Source organism: Amblyomma americanum, chromosome 1 (assembly GCF_052857255.1).
Source record: "Amblyomma americanum isolate KBUSLIRL-KWMA chromosome 1, ASM5285725v1, whole genome shotgun sequence".
NCBI lineage: Eukaryota > Metazoa > Arthropoda > Arachnida > Ixodida > Ixodidae > Amblyomma > Amblyomma americanum.
The window spans coordinates 210,667,142-210,689,015 of NC_135497.1; the positions used below are offsets into that span (position 1 = coordinate 210,667,142).

Genomic DNA, 21,874 nt, shown 5'->3' on the forward strand with positions numbered 1-21,874 from the left:
GGGCAAGGGAGGGAGGAAGGAAGGGAGGAAGGAAGGAAAGAAGGAAGAAATGATGGGGGAAGAAAGGAAGGAAGGAAGGGGCAAGGGAGGGAGGAAGGAAAGAACAATGGAAACGAATGAAGGAAGGAAAGTAAAGGAAAGAAGAAAGGAAATTAGGAAGATAACAGGAAGAAAAGAAGGAAGAAAAAAGACAGGACAGTATGAATGAAGAGAACAAATCAAGTGAGGGAGGGAGTGAGGGAGGCGTTGTTCTGTTAAAGTCTCGCAAACCACCCGGCTTGCGTTGGTGTGCTGGCCAACAGTGTTTTGAGTTTTAGTATTAAATCTTGAAAAGGCGTCTCACGGGCACTGCAAATTGTGACTGACCTGAAGGGTACCGTTTTCTTCCAATCCGCCGCAGAGAATACATCTTCCGAGTTGTGCGACGCGTGAGCAATATTGCCACAGATAGATTTGGCGCGGCCGCACGTCCGCATCAGCCCTGCTGCGCTTGCTTATGCGCTCCGGTTTTTCGGGGTGCCATTACTCTTGGGCGAACCCGTTTCACAGAGGCCACAAATTTTTAATTAAATACCTTTCGCTTCACACTGCGGAACAAGGTACCAAGCCGTTCATCAGGCTCTTGTCTGTGCTCCTCACCGACAACAATTCTCAATATCGAAAGCAATGCCGACAGTGTCGAAAAGTAACCCAGGCACACGGACGCTTAAAACGAAACATGTATTGAAGCATTCAGTGGAGCTCATTTCGTGCTTGTCCGTCTTGCTGTCATTAGCCAGTTAGTTAGTGTTCGTTTTTTGGGCCACCACTGCGAAGTTCGAACTGCGCGAAAACAGACGGCTACGAAGGAATGCCATTTCACATGCGGGATTCTAAAGCGCATTAACCGGAAGGCATTTTACTTCGCTCTCTTTGCATTAAACACATCAACACTTTTAGAAAGAATGCAGGAAGATAAGATACTTCACAACACAAAGAAAATTGAACAAGGATCGAGGGGGGAGCCTCAGTCTGGCAGGTAACGTTTCGACAAAATGACTTGTCTTCGTCGCGGCATCGATCAACGCGTTTGTTGGTTCCATAGCGCTAGAACGAAGAAGGCGTTGTTTTCGTACACTAGTGCCCGATCAAGGTTGGTGAAGCGTAGTGATACTTTGCGGGTTTGTGTGGTCGCCCAAAGGAAATCCAACATATCCCAAATTTATTGCATTTATTTATAACCCTTATGACCAAAGCATTAAAGAGGGGAGTGTGTGAATAATAAGCATAAGTATTTCACAATGCAAGAATGGACAGAAACGTTGTTGTGACAGTAATTATTAAGCAGCTCGTGGTATCAACGGTAGAGTTTGGGCAGGGGGATGATTTATTGACACACACAAAGTGAACAAGGCAGGGGAAAGCCTCAGGGTGCTTGCCAACGTTTCGACAACAGGGCTTGCCTTCCTCTGGTCAAAGCGTTCATAAATGGGGGGGGGGGGGGGGGGGGCGTAAATAGGGCCTTCACTCCGAGTAGGAAGGCCCGATGAGAGGGAGGAGTGCGTGAAGTGGGAAGGGTGTTAGGCAGGGGGGTGTGAACCCTGTCCACGCATAACTGCTGCTCGAGAAAATTTATCGGTTGACCTGAAAAAATATAAAAGGGAAGAGGCCAACTCAGCAGAAAGGAATCCAGGGACTGCAGGGGTGTGGAGCTCGAAGAGCCCCATTCATAAGTTACTTTATTATTGAACTATTATTATTATTATTATTGAACCCGACTCGTATGTGAGGTGTTTTCATTTGGTCTTGTTTCATTTCTTCATGTGGGTTGGTCCCAGCCCTCCATTAGAGCGCTTTTCCTTTAGTGAGCTGCAGTACCTATAGAGGTGAGCTTTGCGATCACGCTTCTAATCATAGTTACTATATTTTTGGGGGGCTGACACTAAAGCTTTTTGCTACTCTGGAGTTCTGCACTTTCTCAAACTTTGGTGTCAAATTCACATGGCTTTCTTCCTTTCTTTGTAAGGTTTAGATTTTTATGAAATATAAAACAGAAATCTAAAAGAACCTATCTCGAAAGACTTTTCAGTGACACAAATGGTTAAAAGAACCAAATTTTGCGTGAGATGAACGATTTTTCGTTGAAACCAGGCACTAGACAGAATTGTGTTTTGGAGAATGCGATTAATGACGAAGGATTGATCAATGATTTTTGTACAAGTCTCCTCAGTAGCAAACACAAAACACCAGAATTTTTTACCGCGGATACCCTCAGGAAACTTGTTCAGCTTTTTGTTCGGAAAAAATAGTAGAGTGCCGGCAATACACGGACTAAGGATAAAGCCATTAAAACCCGCCGCCGTGGCTCAGTGGTTATGCTGCTCAGCTACTGACCAGAAAGACGCGGGTTCGATCCCGACCGCGGCGGCTTAATTTCGATAGAGGCGAAATTCTAGAGGCCCGTGTACTATGCGATGTCCGTACACGTTAAAGAACCCGAGGTGGTCGAAATTTCCGGAGCCCTTCACTACGGCGTCCCTCATAGCCTCAGTCGCTTTGGGACGTTAAACCCCCATAAACCAAGCCAAACCATAAAGCCATTAAAGTTCGCAACTTCCCTTCTGTGTTTTCTTAGTTATAGAACATTTCCTTATTAATATGCAGCGAGCGAGAGTCACATTTTTATAACAATCGGGAAACAAAAATGACCTTTGAAGCTAGCGTGCAGTGTGAACGTCACCGGTTTATCTAAGAGATTTCAGAAAGCGACCTGTCAAAGAATAACTTCATTTTGTTTTGAACAGCCCATACTGTAAAAACGGCAGGTCGGCTTTCGTTAAAACATGTCAACAGTCTCTTTTAACCAAAATATAATACTTTGAGAAGCGGTTTAGAGAAAAAAATTACGGTAGGCCTCTACACTGGCTTTCCAAAAGGCTTTGATGAAATTGGTCACAGAGCTCTTCGCTAAATTGGAGGAAGATATTTCATGCACTTCCCGCGCGTTATTGGTGTCTTTTTGAGCGTGCAAGAAACCTAACGTTTCCATCGATTAAGGACATTCCACATTACCAATCGTAACAGCAGATGGGCCATAGGGCAGAATTCTATGGCAGTAATATTTTATATATGTACATTACGACATGATGCAGGTATACCAGTAAGATTTATTTCCTAAGTTACACAGATGTAATACTTGCCAGTTAATTAAGTTCAGCGGTAATAGAAAGCTCGAGAACTTAGGAAATATTAGTGTTAACTAACTGCAATAATGAAGTAGAAGTAGTTCTTCAGAAAGAAACAATAAAAAAACAGTGTCATCTTTACCGTCATCCCAGAAATTGGTTATTCGCGACCTTAAACAGACACGGAGGGCAAATTGAAACTGACCTGCATCTATAGAGTACCGCGTGAAGTAGCAAAATGCCACTTTATCTGAAAACGAAGCTTTTGTAAACTAGAAAAGGTCAGAAAATAAAATGCATGTTCCACCACCACAGTCCGTTTTCTCAAGTAAACTGCAGTGACGTCAAGTTCATAAATGCTTCAATGCTGGCCAACAAACATCAACATAGCTCAAAAGAGTCGCCGAACCGCTTTCAATTGAAAACATATTCGTATGGAGCATCAGTGCCCCTTTAATCTCGACTTGGGATTTCAGACAATAGTAGCAACAAAGGGAGCGAAGCCGTTGGGTGTAGTCTTTAATGAAAACTACATTTGGGTCATAAATGTAAAACACGTTGCAAAATGTCGAGCAGAGCTTGTATGATACTTTGCGGATACACACAGATTCTTTCCACATTTGGACATAATTTTGTGACTGGGCTCAAGAGGCAACTTTATTATGCTATATTTAACCCTCATGCAAGCTATTACAACTTTGTCTGGGGAACAGCTTCGCAGACGTAATTCATAACTTGTTTCTTTTACTGAGCAATGCAATTTTTACTGCTTGTTTCTACTGTAAAATTCTCTTCCTGCCAGTTTTACTCCACTTCACCGCACACACACAAGCTGCCCGCATCGAAGAAGCCTCGTTATCTTCGCGTGTAGCAGCTTTTCAGTGCGAAACCACTACTTCACAAGGTCTTACCGGCTCACCGAGTTGGTGTGAAGCTTGATCTTGAGGGCGACCTTGGTTGAACAGCAAGTAAATAAATAAAATATCACCGCGACTGGGTTTCGAAACCGCGGCGGCGCGTAACAGATCAGCTCCGCAGACCGTTGGGCGAGAGCATTATAGGCTATCGCCAAAGCCGAACGTTGCCCGTGTTAAACTGCAACACACTCTCGCGCTGTGCACTGCACGTCGTCGTCTTCACCAACATCCATCTGCGGCGCGAACAGATCAGAGTAGCTTAACCTGGATCAGAGCTTAACCTGAGTCTAGTCTCGTCGCCAGACGTGCCGACGACCCAGCAAAGGAAAACCATAAGCCAATCAGGCTAAACACATGCTTTTGCACGTCTACTCGGTTGAACTATGTTAAAATCGTACCACTTTTCGTTCTTGCCGTTTTGTTAGCTTCTGTTTTGAAGAAAATGCTAATTAAAGCTGAAATGAGTAAAATTATATTTGGGCGCCAGAATGTTGAGAAGTTACGTTACCGACTATTCAAAGTTAAGGTGGAAGTCTGCGCTTTTCTTTGTCGTGTTTGTTCCTCCGTCCATATTCGATCTTGCGCAGTCTGAACTTAATCGCTTTCTAATTTCTCGTTCTGATTGCGCGCTGTCGTGTGCGTGCCTGCTCCAGACTTTGTCCCCTTACTTGAGAAATTAATCTCGTGAAAATACCTGGGAATTAGTGCGGCTTCCCTCTTTGCTGTAATACAACCTCATTAGCATCAACCCGAACGCAGTCGTGCTGCTGCGAAGGAAAGATAACACAATATTTAGTTCTTCGAAGTTAAAAAACAAGATAAATTTTAGTCCTTTCTAATGAACAGCTCCCACTGAACAAAATAATTTCACCTTGAGGGGTCCTTCTGGAAGCCATGGATCATGATAAAGCCTATTGCCCGTCTGGGTAACAGAGCGGAATAAGAATTATGCTGGGATAATGTAAAAGTGGTACATATGGACTAAACGGGTGTCAGTGGGATTGAAAATTGAATTTTAGTGTGAATGGGGCAATAATAATGGTCATACAATTTAACCTCGTTAGAAAGAAGTCAGAGGAGCCCCGCGATTCCTTCGTTACAGACGTTTCTTTTTTATAGCCATAGGCGAGGCCTAGGCTATATACGTACCCCAACCGAATGCATCATTCCTGCCAGCACGCGTCCGTTTCTTCCGCGGCCTGCAGCGACTTCAGTGCCCAGAAAACGGGCCTTAGAAGAATGCTCTTGCAGAGGGCAGGGAAAGGCTTAGAATATTTGTCTATGTTTTTGAGGTGTTGAACTTACACAAGGCTGCTGTAAAAAAGAGCGCGCGGCGGGATTTTTTTTTTTTTTTGCGACTATCCGCCTCGGTTGACTCCGCCGCACAGCTCACGTGCACGCGAGCTACGACACTTCACCACATGACAGAACTGCTTAGTAAGAGTGCACACCCCAGGCCGAAAGCCTTGATAATGGCGGCCTTCTGGTGAAGGGAAACTGATTTGTTTTTGTTTTTTGCCACTTGGCACTGTGAAACCAGCGGGACGTCGATACCGTCGAGCCCACTTACCGCACTGCCAAATAGTTTTAATCATGCGACTGTGGTGCGAAAACGGTAGCTAAACTGTGCATAGAACAGAGAAGCAGAGCGCGCTCGCAGTGGGCTGTGCAGAACGGGGCGTCTCCAATGACCTCAGCAACTTCTGTCGAGGCACACCACGGCGCAGCGAGCCGTAGGCACCGCGCAATGTGGCATCGCTCAGTGGGCCGCTTGCCAAATTTTAGGCGAAGAATGAAGCGCCAGTGTCAAACCATGCGCAGAAGATGGCAGATGGCCTAGACAAACGCTCCATGCAAGCCCCACTTAGAGCGGGAAAGATTTTCCACATTCTCTGTGCAGTACTCGGCAGAGCAGGTTATGCGCGTTGATTTCAGTTTGTCACGTCGAATTTCAATTTGTCTCGTCGGAAGTTTTGCTCACCGTTACAAATCGACACACGAAGGGCGTAATGGCCTGTCGAGTTCACTGCATGTTCGTTATATGCCGCTGTAAAAAAAAAAAAAACCTCTAATTCAGACAAACGAGATACCAAATACATGGGCCGCTATAGGAGCTTCCAAGCTGAATGGCTATTTCTTCGTTACATTCATTATTTTGTTATAACGAGGTTTGACTGTAACAATAGTTGTAATAATAAGAAAAATAAAACTAAGAACCGCCTCCGAGTGTACCGAAAACAGAACGAGGATGGAAGTTTCTCCGACTGAATGCAGAGAAAATGCAGGAACCATGGACAAATTTTTCTGCAGGGCCTTGCCGGTTCCACCAATCGCAGTGCAAGAAACCGGTCAGATTGTTTAGAATTCGCGCCACCGGTACGAAAGAAAGTAAAACGACATCACCGCTCACTTACTGGCTAAACAATTGAATTACAATTTTAGTTACTCAAACGCGACCTTGTGGAACGGAAAACGCAGGAGTAACGCGTTTTCTGTTATCTTTTTCCTTATTTGGAAGGTAAAGAGACGAATACAGACGCTCAAACTTGGACAGTGGCTTTTCGCAAATTTTCCTTTTGCTTTTTCACACACTGAGTAGGAGGGCTACTTAATTAAATAAAGGGAAAAAATCACGCTCTAGGTGTGTTTGCTAAACACATTAAAGCTGAACGTTGCTGCTTAGCACCGTTACACTTAAGCATTGCTATAGTCTTTAGCGAGAAACTACAAAAGTTAACAGCGACTTAAGAGAACTTGCTGTTGAAATAATTAGGGTTGAAAGGGGCTCTTTTTTTTTGTTTTCGTTCGAGACCAGTATTCGAGTTTTCGAACTATCTGCGAGCAGGGACAACGTTTTATGGCCAGGCAGCCAGAAAGCAAAAAATGTTTAGGCTGCTAGTCTACTTAGACAATGGTCCGAATGAATTATCTTCCAAGGGTAAATCGAACATGTAGACATGGAGTAGCAGATGGTATCCATATGCCACAAGTTCAACACGGAAATTTCAATTCTCCTTCGGCTGGCATGAAGTTCGTAATCTCAGATTCTAGCACGATCATGCGAGGATCCCTGCTTGCATCGCACGAAACTGCATACAAAAATTCTCTAAAGAGAGTTGTGCTATATTATTAACTGTATCTTGCCAAAGGGAATGCTGCGCAACAAAACTAATGCGAAATACCGCAAGCAGGCTTCCTCACTAAGTATATGTGCCACTGGGCGGCGCTGCTCGTGCTCTAAGCGGGCAAAAGCACGGAGCTCGTCTGTATCCGCTGCAGTTGTTTTATCGCTGCTTACGCACAAGACACAGTATGCTAGGTACTTTCAGAAAGTAAACCTAGTGGTGGCGTTCAGGACATGTGACGTAAACCGCCTGGCAAAAATTCGTATCGGGCACACTGCAAGAAAGGAACCATTAAGCAGGTAGGCAGCGGGTGATGAGAGCGGACCTGCGGTGTTGTCCGGTTCCTTTATTTTGCCGTTTGTGCTGCTCGACTTCAGCATAACACCGTATAACTTCTCCACCTGTGGAATTTTTAAATCGGCGAACTTGATTAGTGGTTCGGCATTCTACCGTCCTTTAACCTTTCCGCTTATAAAGTGCCCCGAGTGACTGCTGTTTTGTGGTATCGGCTGCAGTGGAAACGAATTATTGTGTTTCTTTCTATTTTTCGAGGTTCTTCTCTGCCTGCAACGCTCCGGTGTCTGCCAGCAGTGAGGCATGTCTATGAAATTGAAAACAAAAAGACGCACACAAAGAGAACTGCAGGACTGAAGCAAGAGCTACGAAGAGCCTTGCATATTCAATGCCGCCTCAAGGGGGTTTTTGTAGCATCACTTTCATGGTTCGCAAGAGCAGAGCAGGTGAGAAGATGGCAAACTGAAGCGCCAACGAGTAATATAGCGACCATGTGCGTAACAATAAATGTTGACATTCAAAGTGCGAACGTTGCCAGCCATTAATTGGCCCCGCTCAATCTGTTCCTCTGGGTTCACTCTATCAGAAGAGAAAACACGGAACAGCAGGGTGATAACGGATTTCTTTTCACAGGTCGAGTCAGGAGGCAGGAACAAAACAATAATGATGACGGGTATTTATTTAATGAATATATCCTATACATTTGTAATGGAGATGCTTTCGTTGCACCATTTTTGATGATTTTCATGATGTACTCGATATATGGATGCCATTAAACTAGAACGATGACAAGTATCGCCGTCTTCATAGAGACAAATCAGGCGCCATTCTGGATGGGTGCCCGGTTTCTTGATAGGAGCGTTGTGAGAGGAGTGTTGAAAGCGACCTTTTGCGCGCACGTCTTAGAGCAATAAGTCATGCGCTATTCAGAATGCCTCGGGTTGGCGACAGTGCAATAGGCAGCATTTGTTGTAGGAAGCTCGTTCCACTAGGGAACACAGTAGCAGCGCGGAAGTACGACGTAGCCATGTCCAAGATTGCGCCACATGACCTGGCCAAGCAGTACATTCTTTGTTGTCAAACTCAAGTGCTGGCACGGTGGCCTGAAAACGCGTAAAAAATAAACCGCGCCCCATTAAAAGAAACACCTCTGACGGTGAATTAGCTTTGCCCTTTGTTGCCAGCGTCTAAACCCATCGTGGCGGGCCTCCAGAGACCTAGGCTATCCCCTTGAACCTCTTCTTCTTGCAGGCTCGGTTTTTCAATACGGCAACACAATCAAGGTGGAATAAGGTTCTTTCTTCGAAGAAAACGGCTCCTCGCGGAAACCATTTGTAACCTTGACCAAAAATAGAAAGGCCATCGGGTTTTATCCTGGGACACATGGTGGAACCTTCGAAGCACTGCTATCTATACCATGCTCTGAAGGGGCGAGGACCAGAACCTCCTCGCCGTCTAGAAAATCGCTGTGCTGGAAACGTTAAAGGAGCCACATTATAGGCCAGAGAAGCGAGCCTGGTGGCTTGCGTTGCACAACCGACGGAGGCGTTTCATTTTATTATTTTAAGCGTACTTCCACAAAAACGCGCGTAAAATAAAGAAATGAGAATAAGGAATAGACACTGTAATGCAAGCACGCCTCTTCTGAGAACTCACTTACATTATAACGACCCGCGATTATTGTGCATTAACGCTTCCAAGAAGGTGCCCACCTCAGAGCTTTGCTAACAGGTAAAAAACAGGGCTGCAAGACTGGCCTTGGGCTGCGGAATCTTCAGAGTATGGCGCTTCACGGAGAAGACGACGAGAAGCGCCAAACGCTCCGTCCCTCATGTGTGCTCTGGACTGACCGCTGCCTCCGATCTGTACCTGGACTGCGCCGCTGATTGTTCGCAACGCAGTACTTTGCAAGACGTTCCTTATTATAGGGCAATGTGCGGGTGCGAAGCTCCAGGGCGAGGGGATCGTTGGCACTTGTAATAAGGAACGTCTTGCAAAGCACAGCGTCGCGAACAACCAGCGGTACAGCCCAGGCACAAACCAGAGGCAGCAGTAAGTCCAGAGCACGCATGAGGAACGAAGCGTTCGGCGCTTCTCGTCCTCTTCTCCGTGAAGCGCCAGCCTCTGAAGATTCCAGAGCCAAAGGCCAGTCTTGCAGGGCCGAAATAGGACAAAGGAGGTGACACGCTCTGACGCTAGCAAACAAGCGTTTCGTTTTTAAGCCGCAGGTAATATGGCAAAAAGAACCGGCCGTTTCGCTATCTTTTTTACAGCTCGAAAGTAAAGCGTCAGTTGTAAGTCAGCGTCGCCTGCAGTCGTCCTTTTCTGTGTCCTGAGATGGTCCGTACTTTTCTCCGAGCATGTATCAGCTAGCTCAGTTCACAGGCTTGCTTCGTCAATACTTGTAGTAACAGAGCTAACTTGCGGGCGGGCCTGACGTCAAACGACGCTTGGTGTTCATCTCCCTTATAAGGAGTTGTACTAGACTCGACACTGCGCGCGATTGCGTTTTAAAACTCGCAACACTCAAGGAGTGTCAACGCAGTTTCCAAACCACCAAACTCCTAGCGCAATCTCCCTCTCTCTCTCAGAAACGTTCCACAACGAATCGCTTCTCCTTCTCTGCCTCCGTGATCTTCTCAACGGAGCCGTTGAAGGCGCCATTCGTGTGCGCGGCGGGATCATGACGCTCCACGACAGCCTTAGACATAAACAAGTACTTCTCGATGAGGCCGATAGGACACTCGACGAACAGGAAAAGCACGTATGCCGCCATGTAGCTCAGCATCGTTGCGCCAAGGAACAGCATCACCTGGGAGTAAAGAAGAAAATAAGCACGCATAAACACAGTGAGACGCAAAAGGCTTTCTTATCAAGAAGAGATTCTTGCGATGCTAACGGGTCCGGATCATTGTGCCCAAAAACATGTCCGCCGCCGACCATAATGTGACCTAAAGACTCTCGCTGAAAACTAAAATCCGAGACCCTGAACCTTAAGCTAGGGGTGACATGAATCACGAGTTTAGCTGCCTAGTCTGTTTTTATCTTGGCGCCAGTGTCAAGGATAGCGCTATTCTGGAACAAGCATTTGCGGGCCGCCATTGACCCTCAAGAGCTAGGAAGCTTCCACCTGTCACGAATCACGCAAGGCTGAGTAGAGAAAACCACACGAACACAGCGGAAAGGGCCACTTTTTGTTACGTTTTTGTAGCTGCTTTCTTTTTATAGAAGTAGATTTTTTAGCCACAGATCTCAAAGTCTGGCAGCTTTCGCACGCACACTGTCTTCTTGTCCACCCAATAAGTCTTTATTGTAGATTCTTCTCCTGCCTTGTTCGTATTCTGCTCTTGTTCTTTCTCTCCTTTCTTGAGAGTGTAACGACAGAGATTAGCTTAATTAGGTTTCATTTTTCGGTGGCCACGTAACGCTAAGCTATTGCCCGTAGACCGGAGACGCAGGAGCAGATGCAGACGAATGGTTTCTTACCATAGGAAAGTGGTGATACTCTGCGATCTCTCGCCGGTATGTCACTCGTATCGCGAGGATGAATACAGAAGTCAGGTAGGCGCCCAACGACAACCTGCTGAGTGGCACGAAGAACGACCACGATAGGAACCTGTTCACAGGACCTGCACCGAAAGAGAAATAAAAGAAGTCGACGAAAGGTCAGACACATGTAAGTGGTTTTATTTGCTTATCGAAACGTAAAGAAGCGCTTGGCATGCGACATCTCTTTTCCTGTTTGACTGCAAGTTTTGAGGGGCTCCCGTCCTAGAGGTTCACGTTTTCGGCTCTACACAGTTTCAGGGCAAAAAAAAAAAAAACGTTTGGTGGCATTTAAGGGAATGTTATCTCTCGAATGGGTACCTTTTGTTTTTTTCTCTGATCATTTTGGAAAAAAAAATAGAGGAAGCTTAATGCCGTTAATAGCAAGCGTCCTCAAGATACACATGCTAAGTGCATAAGGGTAGACTTTACCGTTCGTTATGTCACAGGATATTCGGCCATAATGTTGCATGGTGCTTAGTGGATTTCAGATGGTGGTTGCTGCTGCCTGTCGGCAGTGTTACACAAGCAAATATTTCTCCTTTTCTTAAAGTTTCGCAAAAACTATCCGCGCGTTTCATCAGCCGCCAAGGTGCTTGAATGACGGTATCTTTTCATACTACAGTATTTCCCGCTCAATTTAATCCAAACGCCAGAATATTTAATCTCAGTGCCATTCAATTTAATCCAGGTGCCACAGAAATTAATCCAAGCGCCAAAGGATTTCATCCAAACGCCAGCGAATTTAATCCTCATGCATTCTCACACTGGACCGCTCAAACTTAAAACGCGGTCTTCAAATCCCAGACGCGTTATCGATGAGTTGCTACTGACGAAGCATTAGACAACCAATGAGCAAGTAATAATAACTTTTTTTATTCATAACAAATAAGGTCCGGGTATTTATACCACCTACCACATCCACCGAAGTGCACGGTGAGCGCGAAGCATATTGCAGATATGCATCGGCGGTGTCCTGCAACTGGCATCGTCATGTCACACCTTTGTTATCCTGATAAGATGAGCGACTCACTCTAAGGTTCTGACTAAGATAAACGTCCCGTCATGATGAAAGTCGCTCCTTGTGACGTCACAACTTGTAATGACGCAGCGAAAGCGTTTAGAGTTAGCGATACCGATAACATTGCAATAGCAACTTGATGTGATGCATGATACTGCAAGTCGCGTGAGAACGGAGTGCGGACTCAACGAAATAGCTGTGTGCAAAGGATAGCCGTATTGTCCTGGGAAATCCGATACCAATGTTGTTGGGTCGCGAAAGTGCCCCCCTTTTACTGAAAGCCACGTAACTTTATAAGGCGGGAAGAATTGCACATCTTTGTGCAGTTTATTATTGTCATGTAGGAACACACTGAATGGGCTAGCTAAATGTGTGTCGAAGTGATAGCGTCATTACATTCGACATAACGTTTAGTTCCATACCCCTCATGACTTTTGGTTAAGAATGCGGGACGTCAGGTTGCAAGTGATGCGAAGTCACGTGAGTGGACTATCGGCTGATCACAGGGAGTTTATATTAGTCATAATCTTAGAGTGAGTCGCTCATCTTATCAGGATAACAAAGGTGTGACATGAAGATGCCAATTGCAGGACACCGCCGATGCATATCTGCAACTGCAATATGCTTCGCGCTCACCCTGCACTTCGGTTGATGTGGTGGGTAGTATAAATACCGGGACCTTATTTGTTATAATTAAAAAAAGTAATTATTACTTGCTCATTGGGTGTCTAATGCTTCGTCAGTAACAACTCATCGACAAGGCGTCTGGGATTTGTAGGCCGGGTTTTAAGTTTGAGGGGTCCAGTGTGAGAATGCATGAGGATGAAATTAGCTGCCGTTTGGATTAAATACTTTGGCACTTGGATTAATTTCTGTGGCACCTGAATTAAATTGAATGGCACTCAGATTAAAAATTCTGGCGTTTGGATTAAATTGAGCGGGAAATACTGTAGTCGGAAGAACATCCCTGCTGCCGGTGCAGCCACGTTATGTACCTTTTATGCAGGTTTGACAATCATCGTGCAGTTCTGGAATATCATCTTTACACATCGGCTTACTAAAATGCCCCTTGTAAATGTTTACGCGCGTACAGTCACGCTGGTCAGCATAGTCTTCGTTTGCCTTCTCCTTTTTTAGTTCCTCGTTCTGCATGTTTTCACTGTAATTAATTAATAGAGTAGTTAATTGTTTTTTTAATTACGACAAACGTTGATTGAAAAGCCTTCTCTGGAACTTTCTCACTTTAGTACCTGCGTATATATTTATGTACAGAGAGACTACATATTTCCTTAACAACTGTGATTAGAGTGGAGCTATACTGTAACATTTCCTGACAAATATTTTGCAATTAATTTTCAGATGACCGAAGCCTAACAACGCACTCAGGGTGAGCAGTTACGCCACTTTCACACTAAATAAGCAATTCGCAACATATTTTATGCACTGAGAAATTTAGCATCAATAAAGGTCCAAATATAATATTTTGTGCTTAAAGGTTGCCACTGGTATGATACGCGAAAACCAAAAAGGAGAGTGCCGCGCACCCTTTGGTACTTCAGACTTGCAGCCAAGGCTACTACGCCTGCAGCTGGGTGTTGGCCAAGTTGAACACTGAAAAAAAAAGTTGGCAGCGCGCTGACTGACTTTCTTTTCGCTGGTTATTAGATTCTGAAAACTCGTCACATGACGCTTTCATAGAGGAGAAAATATTCGATTCTTAAAGATCGCCTCTCTTGAACACACATCTCTTCAGAGTGAACAGCAGTGTGATAAATAGTGCTAATAGTGTGAGTGATGCCGAATCACCAGACATGAGCTCATGCGATACTCTTCAATTATTGTAGTATTCTTTCGTCTCTAGGCGCTCTTGCAAACGCTTAATCTAGAAGATTAAAAAAAACTTAATTTTTCATGTTTCAGCACAAAAGACCACCACGAATGTTTCTCATGGCCAAATTTACTGATTTTACAAAGAGGAAACCACGAAACGCATGGATCATAAAACTTCAAAAAGATTTAAAATAAAGCCACTAAAATGGCTCCATAAAGAGACTGAGGAGCGCGACCGCTGTGAGGTGCTGATCAATATGCACCGTCATCTGGCAAGCCGTTCCGTTCGAGCTCCTCAATTCTACAAGAAACCTCAGATCTGGCTATGTGCTCTAATTTGCATTCGAGAGAAGAAAATTGATTTTTGCGGGTGGGCTACCAACCGCCTATACTCACTCAGTGGGAGCCCGATCCGTCGCGTGGTCTATGCGCGCGATGTAAAGGGGCCATAAAACAAACTTTGTGGCGAGAAAAGTAAGCGCCGAGAGGATATTCGGCACGTATCAGTAAAGAAGGAACACAATAGCAGACCAGCCTCGGTGGCCCAGTGGCTGTAGCGTGATGCGATTGGCATTGGGGTCGCGAGTGCGAACCCGGCCACGAAGGCCGCATTTCGACCAAGGCGAAATAGAGAAACACACTTCCGCTGACTTTTCTCCGCACGCGATGGAACTCTGAGGGTCCGAAATTAATCGGCAGCATTCCCCACTACGGCCTGCATCAAAGTGCACAGTTGCGCCTTGAAGCGAAAAGTTGTTTATGTAATTGAAAAAGAGCAGCGAGTGTTTTTGTGAGTGTCACCAGAAGTTGAATCTGCCAAAGGGTTCCAAAGCTTCGTTAAGTTTACGTAGTCGGGCACAGGCCACGAGATTAGAGGGTATTCGCTCTAGAAACGTGCGCAGATTGCCTGTGAAGCCTTTCAATTCCTCACATACGGAGGTAAATCTTCTTTAAAAACACTAATTTGAAGCTTCTTTGCTTCTTTGTTGTAGCCCCGATCGACGCACGTCCATAGTTTCACCGATTCTATTGAGGGCCGCTCTTCACACGGATTCACGGATTCACAGCAAGTTTGTGCCCTCCAGGAGATCCAGCGTCCAATCGTTAACCGCGCTGTATAAATAAGTGAACGGTGGTGTTTGTGCTGAAGAACTGCAAAGCCAGACTTGATTACTATGTCATCATTCTGACACGGAGGCAGACCTTTCCGTCTCGTCAATTCCCGTACCGTCTTTTACCTGCCCTCAGTGAACTGGAACAAAGCGTGGCCTTCTGGAACAAGTTTAGGAAGCGCAACATTTTGGCGCACGTTTCTTCCAGTAGCTAATTTCAAGTAACCCAATTCGATTGCATCAAGAACTGCACTATTATAAATGCCATAAACGAAGACCGGCTTTTGTTACCTTGCGCCGTCCTTTTGCGCGCACCAGATGTGCGCGTGCATCTACGCTGTCGCACGAACTCAGGCTTATCCGCAGTTCTCGCTGCACAGCACCAGAGACATGTACTTCCCCAGAGACTTTTGTCTTACGAACAGAAAGCAGCGGGAATGTGTGATCACGCTGGGCGAAGACGCCAGGTGCCTGTTCCGAGACTTCGACTTGATCGCTAGAAGCGTAATAGACTTTACCCGAAATCCCGTAACAGGACTGTCGTACATTGCGCTGGTGGCGAAACCAAGAAGGCCAATATAAATCAAGAAGGATTAATCGACTACAAGGTGACCGCCAGGTATGTGGACACGAGGCATGAAACGCATATTAGAAAAATCAAGAAATCCGCACGATCTCGCGTTGTGATTGTGCGAAGCGTGTCGTCGGCCATCTTGTTTGGGTGAACGGAGATGGGCGGAAAAGGACCCCTTGAGGAATTCCTCATAAGATAGTGCTCACGACGTCAGCCGCCAGGATTAATTTATAACCATTTACTCTTTCTTCTTCGTTTCCGGTGTTCATAAATAAAACGCGAGCATAACGAGAGCAACACTTTGAATATTTAGTAAAACAGCGCGAACAACGTAGGACAAGATAAAGGAGGACACAGGACAGCGCCCGTCCTGTGTCCTCCTTTATCTTGTCCTACGTTGTTCGCGCTGTTTTACTAAAGATGCATCTATACCAACTCGCCCAAATGAACGTTCTACTTAACACTTTGAAGTTTGCATTTCTGTTCCATATTCTATGAATAAAGCGAAACAAAAAGGCTACCCCAACAATCTGGCAGTTTCGCTTAGTACGAGTAGAGCGCGCTTCAGTCTCTCAAGAGGACCATGAGCGCGAGAGGGAGGAGAGGATGAGCGCTTGCCTGCACGTCCAGTGACGCAGGCGAACACGAGCCAGCCGATGGCCACAGCCCAGGCAGTGCGGTGCAGGCCTGCGTAGAAGCCGGATTCCAGCTGGCTGGGGAAGTTGCCCTTCTGCCACTCATACGGCACCATGACCACGCACAGCGCCACGGCCGTCGACGCCATCCAAAGCGCGCTCTGGACCATCTGCAAAAGCGCGGCCATACCGGCCGGCACGGGTCATCCATCGCGGGCCCCGGCTCGCCGAAGGAAACACAGGTGCACTGTTCCGCCTTTCCCGCCGAGAGCTCCTAACGGGGAAGATAGGACGGTACCGCAATGACTGTGTCACAGCAGTGCTTTAATGCTAAAAATTGTTGCCTTGTTTGAACAAGCTCTCTTGAAACGGAAAACGCCATCGGTTGGGGAGAATATCGTTGTCGAAAATGCACGTAAGTACTTAACGTCTATGATGAGGTCGCTTCCCCGGATACTTGCAAAGCGTGCACTCGCAAAATACTACACGTCCGCTGGTATCTACACATGCGCTCTCGCGCGTGAATGCGTATCCCCCACCAGATGTTCCCGTCTGGTAGGGTTGGAATTTGATTATCGAATGCTTAGAGCAGCGTCAGGAGCCACACCGTGTGGGCATGCCGACGAAGCCACAGTGGGCTCATCTTTTTCGTCCCCGTGCGCCGATTCCGGGGAAAATACTCCCCGATCGCCGTTCTCGCCAACCTTGCGATTTCCCCGTTGGGCGCAGCGGACGCCTGGCCAGGGAGTAGAGACAAATCTCTAAAAGAGAGGCCCTCCCCAGAGAATGTACTTGACATGTTTTATGGTAAAAGCAGGCACGCGCATTTCGCCTCCCCGCAGCTGTTCACCGATGCCGGCCCGTTCCTCGTAAAACACGCCGGCACGGCTAATGGACCCAGAGGGCGCTTAGGAAATTCCGGGGCAGCCGTTTGCGTTGCAAAGCAGCAATATCCAAGCCCGGGCTCAAACATTCTTTGTGCCCTTAATGTCTCTGTGCAGCGACGGCTGCACGCGCAGGTAAACACTCACGGAACCGCGAGGGGGGGGGGGGGGGGGGGGCGCCGTAAAGGAAGCCTAGGGTTTTAAACCCGCCCAAGCGGAAAGCACGAAAACTATGCGTGGGGTGAGCTGCTGCCCGTGCTGTCCTTGTTTCTCTGCGGGACATTTTCTAAAGGGTGCCGGACTGGCTCGGAAGGAGCGTGCGAAACGAGCCAAACAAGCATCAGCGCACACCGCGTCCCCCCCCCCCCCCCCCCCCCCCGCCAGCGCAAGATATAGCGTTAGCGTTCGTTATGCGGCGGCTTGCAATTGTCAAGCGTTAGGTTCAGGTTCGCGCGGTGCCGTATAACTAACAGAAACTACACAAAGAAGTTGACTACGAAGCGAAAAGCTGCTCACACGAGAGCTGCTCCGAGCAATGGCCCGCACCAACTTACTATTCCGGTCACGTTAACTGCGCACCCTTGTATCGCCTGTACAGACTATAGGCACCCCTTGCGAGCAAGCCCTCTGCCCTCTTACGCTGCGAGCACGCATTTCATGTTGAATGCCGGACTTCAAGAACTTCTCAAAGTACGCCTAGTTATGCCCCGCCCCATTCTCTGCGTGTCTCCTTTGTTCTCCTGTTGGGCGCCGGCCGCGTCAGCCTCTCAGAGCTTAAATAGACAATAGTAGCATGCCTACAACTAGCACTTGTAAAATAGACCATTGGGCCTAAGACCATTAATTTGTTCACAGAACGCAAAAGTAAAAAAAAAAACCGGGGGCTGTGTTCATAGAAGCATATTCTGCTGCACCCGGCGGAATAAGTATTGCACTTGATATTACCTAGGTCACCACTGCTTTACTGCGCTCTCCTAACCAGGAGCGCACGCTGTGAGCTTAACAAAGATGACCATGCCAAGTCAGAACAGATGGCTTGCATCACAAAGACTAGCGCCGAAACCCTGCTGATCTGGTTACTATTTGAAAATGCTGAGCACGACGAGTGCACCAAGCATGACACAGTAGCTTACATATTCTGCCCTGCTCGACAGGTCCGAGCTCTGTAGTGCTTGCAGTGTGTCTATGTGCACCCCGTGCCACGTGATCTTACCTTGCTGATCTTGACGTGTCCGTACTTGAGGGTTATGTAGCCGAACAGGATGCCGGTGCAGTAGGACCCGACGTGCGTGAACGGCCTCACGTACACGTAATCCACCGTGTCCGAGGGACGCCTGCACAAGCACACCGCACCTTGTCAACTCATGTAGCTGCACGGAACACCCAACCGCGGCACTTCTGCACACGCAGTAAAACAGCCGATCAGCCACCTTTTGCAGATATCGCAGGAGAATCTGCTTCATGCACAGTTTAAGGCACAACCGGAATAGATGAATGCTAGCGATCACATAACTTCGTGTATGTGTATTAAAATGAGATGGCTGCTTGCTTTCTGCGACGGTTGAAGGACGAACACACAAGAGCTGGATTTTTTTTTTTGCTCAAACGAAGCGGTAAGAACGCCTGTAGCTCCGCTCATAAAAGGCATATTCCTTGTCATTTATTGCTCACTTTCTCACTAACGGGGTCCCGCTGGTGGCTCTCTACCTTCTATGAACCGGTTGTTCAAAGCTCTAATAAATGGTTGTCGCTCGAGCGCGATGTTCAGCCACCTGACTGGTGCGCCCAATACAGGGATACGCAGACACAGCACATGACAAAAGAGAACGCGTCCGAAATGCGCACAAAAAAAACGGCACCCCGACAAAACAGCAGTGCGCAAAAAACAGCCCGATGACAGAAGATCACTGGAAAAAAACAGCACAACGTCAAAACAGCGCAGCGCAGTACAGTTCAGCGCTGCTGAAGAGATAAATTATCATAGTTGTGACCGCAAAGGCTAAAGCACAGGCCATAAGGCAACGGCGTTGCTAGGTTAGGTTAGGTTATGTCAAATCAGGTCAGGTCAGTTCAGCTGAGCTCAGGTTAGGTCAGGTTAGGTTAGGTGAGGTTAGGTTAGGTTGTATGGCACATTACCGACATTACTTAGAAAAACACCTTTTTCTGTCGTGTGGACGCTCTCCGTCTAACCTTTGTTTTTCAAACGCTTTATGAACTGGTTCTCTAAAGTACGACAGTGCAACCTTACATTTATATATCGCCTAGTGGCTCCAGTAGCGCAGTTAATGAGTCAGCATCATACTTCCCTACTTCACTGTGATTCCTGTCACTCAAAGATAATTAAACCAGCAATTTTATTGCCGTCTCAACCAAAAGCAGACACCAAAATTTGCCCGCCGAGGTCGGTTAGAGAGGCGGACGTAAGGGCCAATGTCATTTCGAAGTTGCCCAGATTATGCCTGCACAAAACAGGAAAATTTTGATCGTTTAATCCAAGCAAGCCCTGTGATGCGCACTCTTCAAGCAACGCTGCATCGTAACGGGGGCGCGCTCTTTTGTCGTCGTGCTGTTTTTTCCCTGTGCCCTTCGTCGCCGTGTTTTTTTTTTCCATGTGCTGTTTTGTAAATGTGCAGTTTTCCCGGCGTGCTGTTTTTGACGCGCGCGTAATTAATGAATAATTTCGCTATCTCTTTGCCGTCAAGCATTGTGCTATGTAATGGTACCAGAATAATTTACTTTCATATCTACTTCACGAGCGGAGCAGCAAAACCGATCTCTTGCATACAACGTAGTGTGATGTCAGTGAAAACATCGTCATGGCACGTGTGCGAGGAAACTGTTCGAAAGGAGACCGGTGCTTTACAAGCGCGACTCGAATCGTTCACGCGTGCGTGCACAGGGTAACGATCGCCTCTGTGCTCAAATTTTTGAGCGACTGTTTCGAGATGAAGATCTCAAGTTTTCTGTTGCGTCTGCTCAGAACTGGCATGTACATTTCGGAGCTTTTAACTTGTGTAGGCAGCAGTGGACAAATCACACCCGACTTGATCGAAAATAAAAATCGGAGATAAACCCACCCTCTTTCTTCCGCTCTCTCACATCATTTTTCTTTTTTTTTAGTTCCTGTCCGCTCAAGCAGCAAATTCAAAATCAAAAGGACGGCACTCCGAGTTGAAGGCGACGCAGACGGCCCTGCCCATGTTTGTATAACGTGTTTGCCTTTGGCGGATCCTATAAGTGCAATCAGATTAGCACTGGCGTGTTTATTCTCTTCGCGTAATAAGGAACCGACTAATCTTCAAATGCTTCCTGTCTGTGAATTTCAGCAGAAAAAGAAAAAAATCAAGCAGGCAGGGGTGACGTGACATGCGCCTAGCAGCCTGAAGAGTACCAGACTGAAATCTGAATGCGCTTCCTTTATACATTTATTCCGCTAATGCATTGCTTGTTACGTTTTTGTCTGACGCCAAAACTCTGTTGTACTCTTAGTACTCACTGACACACACACTCTGTTTTAGTATGAAGTTCAACATAAAAGGGTGCACTAAGCTTCAACAGCTGATTGCGACCAAACACTGTTTATGACAGACGCCTACGAAAGATTGCTTATCGATCAAGCTGAACGATGCAAAATATCGACAGAAACGCACGGCCTTCTACAAGCATTTCCGTCCAGTCAGTGGGCGCCGGAGTTCGCGCTACGAGCAATAGGGCACATGAATTTTTTCATTAAAAAAATCTTTTCCCGCAGGATTGTATCAACTTAGTCACTGGGAAGCCGCTGCAGTTATTATTGCATGCAGCTGGCAATAATTCGTTCTATGCTTTCCCCTTCACAATTCGAGTTTATATCATTAGCGCGGATCAATTGAAATATATTCCGTGGGCCTTATAGTTTAATTTGACTTTCGAAACTCACAAGGTGGGCAGTAGAAACCGTTCATTCTCGAGGAAAGTTCTCTCGGAAAGTCTAAATAAATCAGGAACTGTCCCCAGTTTCGAGCGAGATTCGTCACCACGGTGACGTTTACATTCCCCGGCTATTCACCAAGCGCACTGAACGGCGTATCGCTGTTCGCGCTGCCGCACTGCAGCAACTGGGGCTGCTGTCTGCACCTGGGAGCACCATGGTAACGGCCGTCCGCCGGCCGTGCCTCGGTTTGGTATGTTGACAATATACGCGCTCGTGCCCAGATTTCCTGAATCCGCTCTTTGCCGTCTTGCGGTTCGGATCCTGTTTTCGAAATGACACACCGTATTCCCCAAAATGAGCATCTGGTTTTTACCGTGGCTCTCCTTGGCACTCTTCATTGACCTTTTTTACTTTGCTCTATGCCCAATCGTTAAGCGTTCCGTAGCGTAAGCTACAATAACCGAGGTTGACCAGTTTCGCGTGCATGTCGTAAAAAGCCCTGTGTCGAAGCTGGGAATCGAAACCCAGGGCCTTTGGCGTTTGAGGCGGAGGACACTACCACTTCCCGGCCACGATGGCTAGACAATTAACCGTCAATAAAGGGCGCAAAATAAATAAACGCAAGGTATCCGACATACGGTAGTTTTAATATGGAGAAAATAGAGCATGCTCTAAAGAACGGAGGTAGCCTGAAAGCGGTAAAGAGGAAACTAGGCATGGGCGAAAACCAGATTTATGCATTTAGCAGTCAAGGAGGGCTATGTCATTAGCAATATGGATAAGATAGTTAAGGTAGCCGAAGGCCCAAATGGGGTGGAGCGCATATGGGCAGGTTTCTCGGGTCAGGATCATGAATAGC

General features: G+C 46.7%; 1 protein-coding gene across 1 annotated transcript in view; it reads right to left on the minus strand.

Annotated features, from left to right (window-relative positions):
• Positions 1-8,161: 8,161 nt before the first annotated feature.
• The window catches only part of LOC144115641 (nose resistant to fluoxetine protein 6-like), a 41,309-nt gene continuing 27,596 nt past the window's right edge, over positions 8,162-21,874 (minus strand). The window contains exons 10-14 of the mRNA XM_077650076.1: positions 19,551-19,561; positions 18,316-18,455; positions 16,202-16,388; positions 10,987-11,129; positions 8,162-10,312 (exon numbers count right to left, since the gene is read on the minus strand). Of these exons, the coding sequence (XP_077506202.1) occupies positions 10,088-10,312; positions 10,987-11,129; positions 16,202-16,388; positions 18,316-18,455; positions 19,551-19,561 (706 nt within the window). The 3' untranslated portion in view covers positions 8,162-10,087. The remainder of the gene's footprint in view (positions 10,313-10,986; positions 11,130-16,201; positions 16,389-18,315; positions 18,456-19,550; positions 19,562-21,874) is intronic.